At 36.5% G+C, this 15413-nt stretch overlaps 2 protein-coding genes across 9 annotated transcripts; one reads left to right on the top strand and one right to left on the bottom strand.

The window, feature by feature from the left end:
- Nucleotides 1-1300: 1300 nt before the first annotated feature.
- LOC307150620 (inter-alpha-trypsin inhibitor heavy chain H3-like) lies at nt 1301-13398 on the top strand. 7 transcript variants are annotated; one of them, XM_079857994.1, is made up of 24 exons: nt 1301-1478; nt 2377-2474; nt 3957-4097; nt 4221-4325; nt 4410-4572; nt 4649-4759; nt 4861-4989; nt 5074-5190; nt 5385-5553; nt 5630-5740; nt 6002-6183; nt 6279-6458; nt 6690-6817; nt 7105-7310; nt 7435-7464; nt 7610-7633; nt 7735-7770; nt 8185-8208; nt 8534-8587; nt 8676-8780; nt 8867-9041; nt 10246-10394; nt 12024-12108; nt 12248-13398. In XM_079857994.1, coding segments are annotated over exons 3-24 (2400 nt in total). In that variant the 5' UTR covers nt 1301-1478; nt 2377-2474; nt 3957-4095; the 3' UTR covers nt 12363-13398. The 7 variants fall into 7 exon arrangements, with proteins under 7 accessions (XP_079714120.1, XP_079714114.1, XP_079714118.1 ...); XM_079857988.1 differs by having other exon boundaries at nt 1368-1478; nt 1985-2474; nt 3934-4097; XM_079857989.1 differs by having other exon boundaries at nt 1369-1478; nt 3934-4097.
- Nucleotides 12638-15326, bottom strand: LOC307150623 (galanin receptor type 1). 2 transcript variants are annotated; one of them, XM_079858000.1, is made up of 2 exons: nt 14760-15326; nt 12638-14593 (listed from the first exon to the last, which is right to left on the bottom strand). In XM_079858000.1, exons 1-2 carry the CDS (start codon nt 14813-14815, stop codon nt 13675-13677), a joined length of 975 nt encoding a protein of 324 aa, XP_079714126.1. In that variant the 5' UTR covers nt 14816-15326; the 3' UTR covers nt 12638-13674. The 2 variants fall into 2 exon arrangements, with proteins under 2 accessions (XP_079714126.1, XP_079714125.1); XM_079857999.1 differs by lacking the exon at nt 14760-15326 and having other exon boundaries at nt 13662-14725.
- Nucleotides 15327-15413: the final 87 nt, after the last annotated feature.

Here is a 15413-nt window from a genome sequence, read left to right as displayed (position 1 = left end):
CAGATGCTTCATTCTGGGATAATAAGGCTCATGTTTATAAAGCAAGGACTGTTATCACCAGCAACACCCCAAAAACACCCATCCCTGAAGCTGCATTCCTTTAGGGGAGACTAGGGATACCTCAATACAAGAGCAACTGTCAGGTTGGGGCAAGTTGTCACATGTTTCATGTGTTGACCTGTAGGTAAAAATCTAAAGCTGTTTTATTGAAATCAAATGACATGATTTAATGTGACTGAATCAACCTGACTGCTTATGTGTAGGCTACTGTTGTAAATGTTTTAGGTCTTTAAGCTAAAAAAAAAAATCTGAATAAACAAGTTAGTTAGCATTCTCACCCTTTTTATCTCTACCTTGAAAAAGGTGGCATTTTTCAATGCGACCTGCCCCGTCACATTCATTAAATGTCTCTGTCAAAGAGCCGAGGTAATTTGATGCTTATAACGCAACAATTGTGCCTCAGAGATTATAATACACAGTTTATGTGTTTTTGTGCGAAATCATGAAAGTGTGAAAGAATTTGCCCTTTTCATCGCCTCTCGTGTAAGAAGTAAATATCAAGTGATATTTACATTTATTTGTCATTGTTTAGGGAGGGTATTATTTTTTTTTTTTTTTTTTTTTTTTTTGCAAATAAATCAATATTATTCCATAACACTGCATCTTAACATTTAGAGCATAAAAATGGTAATAGATGGATTACTCTGTGGCTGAAATATAATTAAACTCAAACTTATGTGCAGTCAGGAGGCATTTCACCTTTGCTACAGTATATTACCAGTGAAGTCACATAGCGCCACCTGCAGGCACTTTTATATGAGCCTATGAGACTGACATTTGAAATATTAGTCCAAAAAAGTCTTGACTGTAGAGAATGTAAACACTATCAAGCAATATAACTTCATATATCATGTCTTAACATAGAACATGGTTAACTTACAGATGGTCACACAATTCGTGTGGGATAGATGTAATAATGTGGCAGTTTCTGTGCTCAAACTGTGTCATTTTGTCTCAACAACCTCTCAGATTACACTCTATTCAAAAGAGAAGTTGAAAAAAAAGAGGAAGTTCTCTTGCGGAACTCTTGAAAGTTGTTGAACACATAATAAAAATAGCCTCTGTATTCACAATAACTGAGACATAACTGTTATTGTGGGAAAATTCTAAATACTTAACACTATAACTAAACAGATAAAAGAAACTTCTCAAATGCTGATAGAAAAAAAGATCAACAGTATCAATAGGCTACTCATAAAAGCTTTAAAACAAGCACAATGATTTATATCCTTACATGTTATTGTCTGAAAGCCTATTTGTTCAGCGCTGAGTTTCCTACGTGCGTTCGAACGCTCCATCACGTGAACTGCGCCTGGACAGGAAATGCAGCGCGCTGCTCAGTCGTTCGTGTTTAAGGATGATGAGAGAAGATTCAGAGACTTTTTTCTTTACTTTCATGTGCGTTTTATGAAAAGCAAGTAAGTTTTTACTACTGTTGCATGTTTGTACTGCGTTGTGATGAATATTGTGAAATGTATGTATGTTCACACGAACTAGTTTTATTTGTTGAACTGCGTGACTAATTAGTGTAGTCATGATGCCAGATCGTGCTGTAATATGCGACATGTTTCCTGTATGCAATAATTAGCCCTCTATATGTCGATTTAGACCTTATTTGTGTTAGTTATTTAGAGATCTGCTTTTGCGTTCGAGTGCAGTGCATTTACTGCTTATTTGGTGCTACCTGCATCGAGTGTTATAGTGATACAGTGTCATTTTTGCATAGGCACTTAAAGGTGCAGCAGTACAGATATTAAAGGGCATATAGTGACATATTTTGTTGCACTGTATTAACGTAAATTATTATTTTATGTACTGTACTGCTGTGAATGATGACAATGAGCATAGTATAGTATTCCTTTATTTGTTTATTAATCAGTTATTATTACCATTGCATTATTTCTTTTTCTTTCTCTCTGTTTAGACCACATACACTTGAACTTGTATATTGGCATCCTGACCTTGAAAATAAAGCTGATAAAGGATTCTCTGGCCGGAATCTTTCTGTAGTGCTCCCATCCTAAACGAACCACTAGTCCATACTTTACAGTTATTCTATATCTTACCTTCTCAATTAGGGTAAAACTGTGGCAAGTACCCAGGAAGCCACAGAGAATCAGGCCAGTTTTGTCCATTGTTACTTCACATTAATGGGACTTTTAAGTGCACACAAATGTCAAACCCACGTCCAAGTTTTGCCCTTATGAAGGGTTCAAGAGACTCTGATTACAAATAAAGGGGGTGGCTCCTGAATCCAGTCAATAATAGCCAATCGCATGATGTGGACAGGAGTTTAAAGGCAGTGTGTGTTTCGAGGTCTGTTTTCTGAGCAGGTCATGATGGATCGAGCAGCTCTCAGACTGATTCTCTTGGGCGTCTTTCTCATCTCAGCCAGTTCACAACCTGTTAAGAAGGTGAGGGTCAACGCTCAAGATGTGAGCAATTAACATCTAAGGCAATGTATGTCTTTGGGGTACAAAATCAGATAAAGGCAAAATTAACCCTATAAAGCCAATACATTTCTAAGCCTCTAAATTATCAACATGATCAAAACTTTGCTAGAAAATCTGCATAATCTATTACTACATGCCTTCTGCCCTGTGACTGATAGCTTATACCCTTTTTAACAAGTACAAGGCCTTTTAATTTAATTATAAAATTATGGTACTCGTGTCTTTTAGCTGTGAACTCTTTAATGAGAGTAAGCTTAAGCGTAACTTTTATATTGATATTAATCTTTCAAGACGAACATTTATTGGACGGAAGAAACGTAGGATTTAAATATTATCTAAGACATATTATTGGGAGATATGATCAGTGACAACTGATATTTATATGCATTTCATGTAGGTACTATACTGTTATAAAGATTGATTTACATTACATCGAAACTTCATCATTTTGGACATAAATATTGACATCTGCACCAAATTGCATATTTTCTAATCAGTTCGGGTCTCTGAATAAAGTTGATTGTGTATTTTATTTCCATATGTGCCATAAAAGCCCTGTATTAAATATATGATACAAAACACATATGCACGCTTTCTAATACTTTTCTTGTGTTTTGTCTAGGTTCAGTAAAAAAAAAAAAAAATTATTTTATATGTTAGGCTTTAAACTGATTAAATACCTACTTTGAGATGAAGATCTAGGTGAACCATATATTTGTTTACATTTTTTATGTTTAATTTGTGGTAAGATGTCATTGACCTACCGTTCAGTCAAACCGTATTTTCTTTCAGGCCAAAGGCCTTTTCTCTAAGTCATTTACGAGCAGTAGCTTATGTTTGAGCAATCCCACGTAAAAAAAAGGAGTGCAAATGTGCACCACAGCTGTTTACACACAAAGTGTTTTTGTGTTCCACTACGCTGCTTTTTAACTGTCTTCTAGGTTAATGCGCTATACTCACTCAGTGTTTGTCCGTTGCGTCTCACGCATGAGTTTTTGAGACGCCATGTCATGTTCAATTTTTTTTACGAGCTCAGTGTTTCCGTTTCAATGTATAGTATGACCAGCATATATCACTACGAAGACCCTGAAACGTTTTCTCGGGGGAGCTCAAAAGCATTGAGTTAGGCTATTATTTTTCCTCCCATCTCATTTTTTTTTCCACCACCACCATGTCCCCTTAGGGGATCCGTATACAGCTACACCAAATAAATTAATTAATACATGCACATGAAAAATGTATTTAAGTTAAAATGATTAGAATCTTACCTGTGTATGGGTGATAATGTGACATTCAGCATTGACATGGGCAGCAGGCAGCAAATATTAAAAAATCGTCTACCTCAATTGTCCCAGAATACCACATAGCCATACTAAATAAACATATTTTAAGAGTTCGCTACCTTCTGGTGTCTTAACAGAAAAAAAATGTGGATATATACAGCTTCTACATTAACTCCACGGTCACCAGTCGCTACGCCACAACCGTCATCACAAGCCGTGTGGCGAACACAGTGAATGAATCTCAAGAGATCCAGTTTGAGGTCAAGATACCCAAGAATGCCTTCATCAGCAAATTCAGAATGTAGGGAAATTCAATGCTCTTAAACATAAAAATGTCTAAAGTTCAGCAATTCTATAAAGACAAAACTAGCAAGCTAATTTTGAAGTCTGTTTAATGTGTGTGAGGCTTTTGTTTTCTCCATAGGACCATAGAGGGGAAGATATATGATGGTGTTGTGAAGGAAAAGCAGGAAGCTCAGCAACAGTACAGTCGAGCAGTATCTCGAGGAGAAAGTGCTGGACTGATCAAGTACTGGACATTCAAAATAAATAGATCCATTAAATGTGTTTTATAGCATGTTTAGTAATATGCTGGAATTCATTTCTGTTTCAGATCTGTTGGAAGGACTTTAGAAGACTTTAAAACTTCAGTGACAGTGGCTGCTTTTAGTAAAGTGACTTTTGAGTTGACTTACGAAGAACTGCTAAAGCGTCGCCTTGGCAAATATGAGCTACTCATCAATGCCCAACCAATGCAGCCGGTGGCGGACTTCAAGGTAGGAGAAGAAACAAAGAGGGAAATATCATCAATTAAACTGGATAGAAAGATCATATTTATTTTACTCACTTTAGATGGATGTACACATACAAGAGAAACCAGGAATTTCCTTCTTGGAGGTGAAAGGAGATTTGAGCTCCGATGATCTGGCCAATGCCATCAAAACCACCAGAGCAGACAAAGACGTAAGAGCTTAAAATGAGGGGTAAAACACTCAGCTTAAATGTTCTCATTATGATACTACACTTCAAACAAAGTTACCAGATGACCAAACTGATCATTTCAGGCATGGGTGACCTTCTACCCCACTCGAGATCAACAGACCAAGTGTAAAAGCTGTGGGGAAAATGGACTGAATGGTGACCTGCTTATAACATACGATGTCGAGAGACCAAATCATCAAGGAGAAGTCATGGTACATTTTTCAATTACGTATTTACGACAGTAAAATAAATTTGAATGTACTACATATTCAGAATGTACTTTTGTTTTCTCTCAGGTATCAAATGGCTATTTTGTCCACTACTTTGCACCCTCTGATGTTCCACGTATTCCCAAAAATGTGGTTTTTATCATTGACCGGAGCGGTTCTATGAGCGGCAGAAAAATACATCAGGTAAATGTTAACGTTAAGTTCAGCCAAATCAAGTAAAAGGAAATAACAAGCAATGCATTTTTATGGCAAAACCCTTGAAGGACATTTTTGAAGGATCTTGCAGCATTGTGCATTTATACTGTATGTTAAAATAACAAGGATTTATGTATTGAAATCATTGTGGAGAATAACTTAAAGAAAGTGTGTTTCTTTAGACTCGTTTGGCACTGCTAAAGATTTTAAGTGATCTTGATGAGGATGACCACTTTGGATTGATCACCTTCGACAGTGAAGTTAAAACATGGAAGAATGAACTCCTGAAAGCTACCACGGAAAACCTGGAGACTGCAAAATCTTTTGTGAAGGAGATCAGAGATAGAGGAGGTGAGTTCCTAACTCTAAATGGGGAGTAAGAAAGTTGTACCTCAATGTGACACAACTATGTTTGTTCTTCCTTTAGCCACAGACATTAACGCTGCAGTTCTAGCAGGAGTGGACATGATCAATCGACATCCACGAGAAGGAACCGCCTCCATCCTGATCCTGCTGACTGATGGAGATCCCACTTCAGGCACAGATTCACTGACAAACACAAGCTAATGTGTTTTATCCTAACACTAGTTCGCTCAGTGTATTTAAAGACGTGTTAATAAAAGGTTTTAGATCTAATTAAAATAAATGTAGGACCAGTGGATTACCATGACCAATTTGGTTCTTGACTTTGTCAGTGAGAGAAAGGAAATATGAAATTGCCCAATGAATCCATTGCTTTCTGGAGTATAATGCTTGAAAATTTTCAAGCATGTCCTGACTTATTCTTCCTCTCTAACAGGTGAAACTAACAAAGAGAGGATAATGGCCAATGTGAAAAAGGCAATTGGTCTAAAGTTTCCCCTATATTGTCTTGGTTTTGGATATGATGTTAACTTTGACTTCCTGACAAAGATGTCACTGGAAAATGGTGGAGTTGCTCGCAGGATTTATGAAGATTCGGACGCTGATCTACAGCTGCAGGTGAACGACAGAGAATCCGCTGTGAATTCATCCTCAGTGCTTTTCTGTTCTGTGTTTCAATGCATTTAAACCCTTTATTTCGGTTTGTACTGTAGGGCTTCTATGACGAAGTTGCCGTCCCTCTCCTCACTGATATTCAACTTAAATACACAGGAGGGACAAACCTTACCAAGACCAGCTTTAGCCTGTACTTCAACGGCTCTGAGATTGTGGTATCGGGACAAATCACAGACAACAGTGTGGAGAGTTTCACCACTGAAGTCATTGCAGTATCAGTAAGATCATCATGGTGCTTTACAATATATCAAATTGGTAGGGATTGAGTGGGCTGTTTTTTATCGACAGTCTCAACCGAGGTCATTATACTGGATATTTGGATCATTGATGATCAATTGTTTAAGAGTTTGGAATAATGGTCACTTTGTTTTCCGAGAAAGTTATTGATGAAAGTGGTAATGACCGCATTCCTGATGAAAATGTTCACTAGTATTTTTATTTCTGAGCAGAAAGGCAGTAATGTGACGTATCATGAAACTGTAACGGCAAAAGACCCCAGTGATGTCCCATCTGAGAATGAGGATTTCATGCCGAGACTGTGGGCCTACCTTACAGTGAAGCAAATTCTGGAAAGGCAGTAAGTTTATTTACATATATAAAGTACATACTAATGTAAACAACTGTCACATCATAGGACAGTGAAAATTAACCATATAATCCTAAAGATCAGGTTAAAACGGTGCTTTTTAGAATATAGTTTGAGGCCAATAACACACCATTTTACAGATAGTTCTTCTTAACATTGCTTGTGTCAGATTCATTATCCCAAGCATATCCCAAAATTTGCCTGGATGGAGGAATATGCCTGCAATATGGAATCAAACTGATCTGTCTATCTGTGCTCTCTCTGCATTTCTGTCTCAGAGTGCTTCAGGAGAAAGAGGATGAAAAGAAAGAAGCTCTCAAACTGTCCCTGAAATACCAGTTTGTCACCTCCCTCACCTCTATGGTCGTCACGAAGCCACAGGAAGATGAAGTAGAAGTTGCCAACAAACCCACAGAGGGAGGAGAAGCACCCAATGAAGACAGATCTACATCTCATGGTATAATAATGGGACAAATGGCTGTTGGTAAGAACTGAGAAATTAACTATGTTAACTATGTTGACCTTTTGACTAAGGAATCTAACTGTCTGTTGGGAAAAAAAGGATGTTGATTTAAAAAGTGACATCTTTCTCATTATTATTTTATTAGCAAACTTCCCGATTAAAAAGGCTTATCTAGGTAAGTTATAAAATGATGAACTAACAGTAAAAAGATTTGATGTGTGGTCAGAACTGTATCGACACGTTATAGTTGTTCTCCAAATATGTCCTAAATGTCCTAAATATAAGCATGTCTTACCTCTTGAATTTGTTTTTTATTCCAGCCGCACCTGACCCGTGGGCCGGTGGTATGGCAAATTATTTTCTCCTTTATTTAAAAAAAAATTGTATTTTATTTGTTGTGTTTTTTTAAATTACTATTATTTATTTAGTGTTCTTTATTTCATAGATAACCTGTACAGTCTTCATGATTCCTTTCTCTATGGTAAGTTAAAATAGTTTTCTTCTTGAAGTAAAACAGTTTTTTTTTTTTTCATTTTTATTTCATTTACTAGAGTGTTTAGTATGTAAAAATAAATGTAAAATGCTAAAGGGGGTTGTTAGTTATGATTCACAACACAACCCCTTCAGCTGTGATCTTATTCATTTTATTAAAAAAGGTTGTTATTAAGGAAACTATTTTAATGAAGTGGCATATTACTTATACAGCGCTTGGCATAGCAATGCATTGCATTGAAATAGACGTATTACAGGTGTTAGCACGACTGGAATGCTGCATTGACCAATCAGATGAGGATTTGACAGTTCACGGTTTTCTGGGAGATTAATTGTGGGAGTGCATTAAAAATGAAAAATATTTCAGTCATGCTCACAATGTGAAAATGCTCCTTCTTTTCAGATGATTTTCATTCACCACCGACTTGTAAGTTTTTCAATTTACAGTATTGTAGGTTTTTTACTTGCATTTATTTAGTCTCAGACTCATAAGTAGACTATAGACGGCATTTGTAGGCTACAAAATCATGATAATAGTTTTGGTTTCTTATTGGTTATCAATAATAAAGACACCCATACTTTGTTAAGAATGTTAATTGTAATTGTAGCAAGCTTTTTATTATAGCTGATGTATGTAATTGGTGCCAATTACACACGTCACCTTTAAAAACAAAGACTAAATATAGGCCTACAGTAATGAATGAAGTATGTGGATTTACATCTTTTTTTCTTCTTTTTTTTCTTTTTTTTAGTAGACCTAGTAGACGTAGAAGTAACGCTTACAACTGAGTTACCTGAAGTGCAAGGTACTGTAGATAACATTTTTCAAACTCATTTATTTTGTTTCGTGAGCACCTATTTTACAAAATAATCCTGGTATTCACACTCCAAAAGTGCATAGCAACCGGTTCCTGCTGCCTTCTGCTGGTCAGTCTAAGCCACTTTGTTTTGACGTTCCTGTTCCTCACAAACTCAAACTGCTACATGCTTCTGCTTCAGGTCAGACATTATGAGCTGTTTGTTCTACATGTGAATCTGTTTAACATGGCTATTGGTCTTATAGTGGTATTTTCTGTGCATCCTAGAGTTCTTTATGAATGGAGAGTCTTTGAGTGAACAAAATGGATTTCATCAAATTGCTTTTCATTACAAAACTAACCATCACTTGACAATAAGCACAAAGTATATCAGTTACCGAAATGGACAGGATGATGTGCAGTTTTTGTGGGGCCAGACACCGACCCAACATGATACAGAGGGGTAGGTTATAGGCCTTCTACAGAGGTTCACAGCATGCACTGTCAATGTCAAAAACGACCCTTACAAAAAAGAAGTTTACTCAAGTGTGCTATTAGTATACTTCTTTTGACTTCACTTTTTGTGTTTACTCTTTTGATTGAGCAGCCTATTAAATACTTTTTTCACATAATTTTACAAACCATCGTATGCACACTTAAGTATCTCACATGAATAAGTATCACACGGTACTTTTTAGCCTACAAATTAATGAGAACAGTGAATTCAGACATACTTCTTTTGTCACATACTATTTTTCGCCTACTATATAGTAGGGAAGTCAGTGTGCAATTTCACATGCTTCCCAGCCATTGACAGAATTTTCTGGCAATCCACGTTTTCACTGTTTTACAGTAGGGGGCGCTATTACGCATCTTCTGAAAGAGTACCGAATCTCCGGATAAAAACACAGGTGAAGAAACAAACGATAAAAGCATTGCTTATGCACATGTAAAATAGCAATCATCAAACATTAAAAAGCAAATAGATCAAAACTGCCATACCGAATGAAATGTCGACCCAGGACGAGTTAGGACCGTGCAAGCTTTGGGGTGTTGTAAAGGCTTAAAGCACAGTTAAAGGTAGCCTACGGTATATTAAAAGTATAAAGGTATTATAAAATATAAAAAAATAATACCTAAATAGGAATATACTAGAAACATATTATATACTTAAAGTGGAAAAAGAATAGTTATAAATAGTAAGTTATACAGTAAGTATGATGTTAAGTACTCTTAAGGAAAACTTACAAGTAGTTTATTGAGAGTATACTTCAAAGTTTACTTTCATAAACAAAAAAATGTGCTACAAGTATTTAACTAGGCTACCTAAGTTCACTTGTAGTTTAATTGCAGAATGAAAAATGTTTACTGTTACACTTAAAGTATAGTTAAATGTATACGTTTATACAAAAAAAAAGGCAAATTAAATCCCAAGTATTTTTGAAATAGTACACTTAACTAGTACATGTGCATTGATATTAGTATACTTACCATATAAAGTATACTTAAAACATATTTGAACTTTACTTAAGTATACTTATTTTTTGTAAGGGAATATACGAGTATTTTACTGAATCTTCTGCTTATTAACTTTTATCTGTTTGTCAACAGTTTTATTGAGATACAATAGAGGCAGAATTCACTCATGATTTGCTCTGTATCAACAGTGTGTCTCTGGTTGTACTTGATAAAGAAATGAACGTCACCATGGGAAATATTGGTGTTGTTATTCTTCTTCAAAAGAAAGATGAGGTCATGTTTTTGTGGCCTGCCATTTGGGAATATCCAAAAGATGTCAACTTGACAGGCATTTTAGGTAAGAAAGCAAATCACTGTCTAAACATTATTTTTCATCTCTTGGCTCTTATCAATACTGAAGTAAGCTGCAACAGTAGATCATGGTGCACATTAATAACCTTTAATCTGTCAACCATTTCAGAAGAACAATATGACTGTTCAGAATAGCATGCTTGTTCTTACTATTGCTGAAGTATATAGTACATATATACAGTGCTATGCATAAGTTTAGACACCCATGCTAAAGTTGACTAAAAAGAGGAATAAAAAATCATCTTTTGGAAATCGAACTTAATGCCTTAATTAAAAAAATTAGGAAAAATCCAACCTTTAAGGACAACAATTTTCTTTGTGAATGAATATTGTATCGTAAATAAATACATGTTCTTCCTTAAAATACAGGGTGCATAAGTTTGGACACCCCTATGTTAAATTCCCATAGAGGCAGGCAGATTTTTATTTTTAAAGGCCAGTTACTTCATGGATCCAGGATACTATGCATCCTGATAAAGTTCCCTTGGCCTTTGGAATTAAAATAGCCCCACATCATCACATAGCCTTCACCATACCTAGAGATTGGCATGGAGTACTTTCCATAAGATCATCTCTCAATGTAAATCAAACCAGCTATTAGGCTAACTGAAATAAAACCATGCCAATCTCTAGGTATGGTGAAGGCTATGTGATGATGTGGGGCTATTTTAATTCCAAAGGCCAAGGGAACTTTATCAGGATGCATAGTATCCTGGATCCATGAAGTAACTGGCCTTTAAAAATAAAAATCTGCCTGCCTCTGGGAATTTAACATAGGGGTGTCCAAACTTATGCACCCTGTATTTTAAGGAAGAACATTTATTTATTTACGATACATTATTCATTCACAAAGAAAATTGGTGTCCTTAAAGGTTGGATTTTTCCTAATTTTTTTAATTAAGGCATTAAGTTCAGTTTCCAAAAGATGATTTTTTATTCCTCTTTTTAGTCAACTTTAGCATGGGTGTCTAAACTTATGCATAGCACTGTATATATATACAAGAAAGCACACTGTGCTGAGCTTTGTATCCCATAATGCAGTGCAACCTTACTCCCAAGGCTATGCTTAACTCCACTTTTAGAAACACACTCGCAAACTTCCCTAAGCTTTTTTAACCTTTTTTACACAGTTATAGTTATTTGTGTAATTTTTTTATATTTTCACCAACAGCCCATACAGGCCTATAGAGTGGTGCATAAAACTCGTGCAATGTATAAGCAATGATGTACTGTATATCCAAGTGAATGAGATGAAGGGAAGATAGTGAGGGAAGGGCATACAAAAAGTTAAACGCAGCCCAAGATGACAACTGGACACCACTTGCTATAAATTAAACAAGGGTTTGAGGTCATATGACAAAAATGTAGTAGACTATTGTTTGAAACCATGGAAAAAAGGCTAATGTTAGTAATGGCTACAGAGCATGTGATAAGCCATGTACAAAATATGTTAATTATACAAATATAACCAGAATGTCAGTGATGTTAATGTGTCTAATATGTACAGTGGTTAGCTAACAACTATTTATTGTTATGAAATTGATTGTTTTGGATAAATTAATTTCATTGAACCAACACTGGTGACAAGTAACTATATGTGTGGACGATCTTTAAGGAAAACCCAAAATTTCATATGAGGAGATTGAAGGATCGCAAACACCAACTCTAAAGATAATTGACAAGGAGGTGAAGACGTCTTTGTAAGTGATTACATTAATAAATATACAGACTTCCATAAATCTGCATGTAGCTCATTTAAAATATGTACTGTGTTGCCCTTTATGGTTATATATTTAATTTATGAATATTTACAGTATTTAATGAAACTTGTGTCTATAGGGAGACTGTCAGCGATTACAGACTTCATTCAACTCCTGTTCGAGAATGTTGGCTTGTACCGTTCCAGGCTGTGATGGAGGACGAGATTTCTAATTTCACTGTTACTCAGCTGTAGCATTAACAGAGTTGATAAACAATGTTTTTCCATATATTTTGATGGTCTGATTTAAGCACAGTAAATGTTTCAATGGTTCAATCCCATCTGGTCTAGTAATTGTTAAAACTGACCAAAGGGAGTATGGCATTGTCTGTGGCACTGCTTTCTCGAGATATATGTGAACAAATAAAAAGCAGTCAAATAACAGGTTTCCATTCAAGACTTGCTTATAATTGTCTAGTAAATTTTTAGCTTGATTTGCTTCTTTCTAAAATCCACTTCAGCCTTTCCTTGGGTTAATCCAGTTTTTAATCACAGTACAATATTAAAAATAAAGGTTCAAAATGGGGCTTTTGCATAGAAGGACCAATTTGTTTACAGTTCTTAAAATATACATTTTTCTTCCTTATAGCCTTCGTCCAAAAGCTTTAAAATGCTGCCTTCGGATGATGAATTCCAAGGTACGAAGGCACACATCTGAATCCAATGTTAGTTTGAACATAGATGAATCCTTTACTGCTTTTGATAACTAAACCCACAATCCTTTGCATTCCATTGAGTAACAGTTGAGCTAATAAAAATAAAGATGGCATCTGAAAATTGGGTGGTCAGTTTTGTGTAAATGTAAGTTTTTGACCAACGTTTTCCACTTTTTAAATTTTAGGATTGTAGTTATTAAATATTTACTTAGTTATCACCAAACCTCTATTTTGCTGTAGATCTTTAAACCGTTATGCTGCCTCAGAAGTCTGTTTTGAATCATTTTTTTCTGATTCAAGGTACCTTCATGCGCAAACGTTGCCTGTAAAATCATTACCTGATAGGGCAGCGAAGCAACAAGTCAGCTGCCTAAGCCTTCTGACGCAGCCTTGGTGTAAAGAACGTTTTTCCAATGTAAAGAACCTTTTAGTTCCATGGTTCTTCATGGAACCATTGATGCCAATGAATAACCTTTCCTTTTAAAATCAAGTCAAACTACACCATTGATGAACAAACCCTTTGAGAAGTCTGCAAATTAATTCTCAAAACATTAAAAGAATGTACAATGTATCCTATACAGTTGTTTGGTTCTTTAACATTTTCAAAAAAATTGTTCCATTGAAATACCAGAAAACCATTGCTAACTCAAAAGGTAGTCCGAAATTCCTTAGTGTCCATTGGTCATTGTGGCATCACTCATGGAAACGTTCTACACATTTGTTTAAAAAACAAAACACTTATTGTTAATGCCAGTACACAGTCATTCAAGTATGTAAACAACATATTTTATGGAATAAATCATGTTATTTGGTAACTCTTAAAAGGTCATTCCGGCATCCCATATATGGCTTTAGGAGGGTCTGCTTGCACAGCCTCCTCGAACCAGATCCATTAGTTCCTTCCTGAATTTCTCAGACATGAAAACATAAAGAATGGGGTTGGCCACTGTTGAAGACGTTGCCATGATGCGAGCAAAGGTAGCAAAAGGTCCGAAGTGAGGTAAAGGACCAACCGCATTGTCACCCTCAACTATTTGAGCGAACATCAAGCCATAGGAAGGCAGCCAGCACAATGCAAACGCCAGCACTAACAGAGCAGACGTCTTGGTGACATGCACATGGTAGTGCTCCAAACGGTCAGTCTGAGTTGTGCGATCCCGCCTAGTGATTTTGAGGAAATGGTATATCTTGACATAGGCTATTACAATGATCAACAGCGGAAACGCAAAAGCCAGAAGGAAGTGGCACACTCCATATGCCAACTGGCTCTTGTCAGAAAGGAAATTAAAACATGCCAGGTCCCCACGAGCTTCACGGTTGTCCGAGCCTGAACTCAGCGTCCTCCAAGCGAACTGAGGTGATGCCAAGACAACAGCTGGTATCCACAGTACACCTGCAATCACTTTTAAACGCCCCTCTCTGCGCCATCGATACGCTTTTGACTGATGAACCACGATGATGTACCGAGCAAAAGCCAAAGCGGCCAGCGTAAAGGCGCTCGCGGCTGTACACATCGCACTCAGGAAGCTGACTGACTTGCACATAAAGCTTCCAAATGGCCAGTGATGGGTTGCAATGGCAACTGTGTGATATGGAAGACAGGAAAGTAGGAGAAGGTCCGCCACACTTAATGACAGAAGAAGAACATCTGTGCCGTTTGCGTTTGTTTGCTGGAGTCCTCCTGTCCTTCCTTCACGTCCTCGCCGCATCGTACGACAGATGATGATGAGAACCAGGATGTGTCCCACTATCCCGGTCACCAGGATAAAGCTGTCAAATATAGGTACCAACACTCGCTCAACATCACTCGGTCCAGTGTTTGACTCATTAGTCATGTTAACCATATTGGTAGTGTCCAAGATTTGACAACAATCTAACTTTGAGTGTAATTGGTACTTAAATTGATTCTATTTTCTTTAAAAATACTTTTACTCACTTGAAAGTTTCAGTCTTCCTGCAAATACTAAAAGCATCTGGACATTTAACGAACATTTCCCCTTTCAAAGCTTCTCAGACCAGTGTTCAAACGTTTCAAAACCATGTTCGGTTATACAATGTACATCATTATGCATTCTTGTAGTTTTGCCTGAGAACGCAGTGATGTCCAGGACTGATTGTACCGTACAGTAGTCAAGATAAAACGCTCTGGAATGCATCAATAGTTAATGATTGCAGCATGACTGAAAGAGCAGAAATACTGCTATTGGGTTTAGTTCTCTCCGAGGAAATCAAAATATTGCTTGAAATCATTGTTTAATTGTCTTTTCATAGATATATTTCCTCTATTCCTTTTAAATATATGGCAGATCCGAAGCCAAAATGATGGCAGTTTTACTTGCCTGCAGATACATTCAAAGAATTACTGGACTCTTCTTCTGACTTGAAGATCAGTGTAGCAAATTCAATATCTATAAGCTCAGAGAATCAATCTTCCGGAACTCCAAAGGTGTTATTCAAAAGATCTTGAGTGGCAATGCATGCTTCAACGGAGACTTCAACAGCCAGAGAGGCAAGTCAAATGGCCTTTGACCTGACAGCAGTGACGCAACTCCTATAAACAGCTTTGTTTAACCACTCATTTAGTGAATTG

The sequence above is a fragment of the Squalius cephalus genome (genome assembly GCF_949319135.1).
Source record: "Squalius cephalus genome assembly, chromosome: 22".
In the NCBI taxonomy this organism is placed as follows: domain Eukaryota; kingdom Metazoa; phylum Chordata; class Actinopteri; order Cypriniformes; family Leuciscidae; genus Squalius; species Squalius cephalus.
This window is presented reverse-complemented; position numbering and strand designations above follow the sequence as displayed.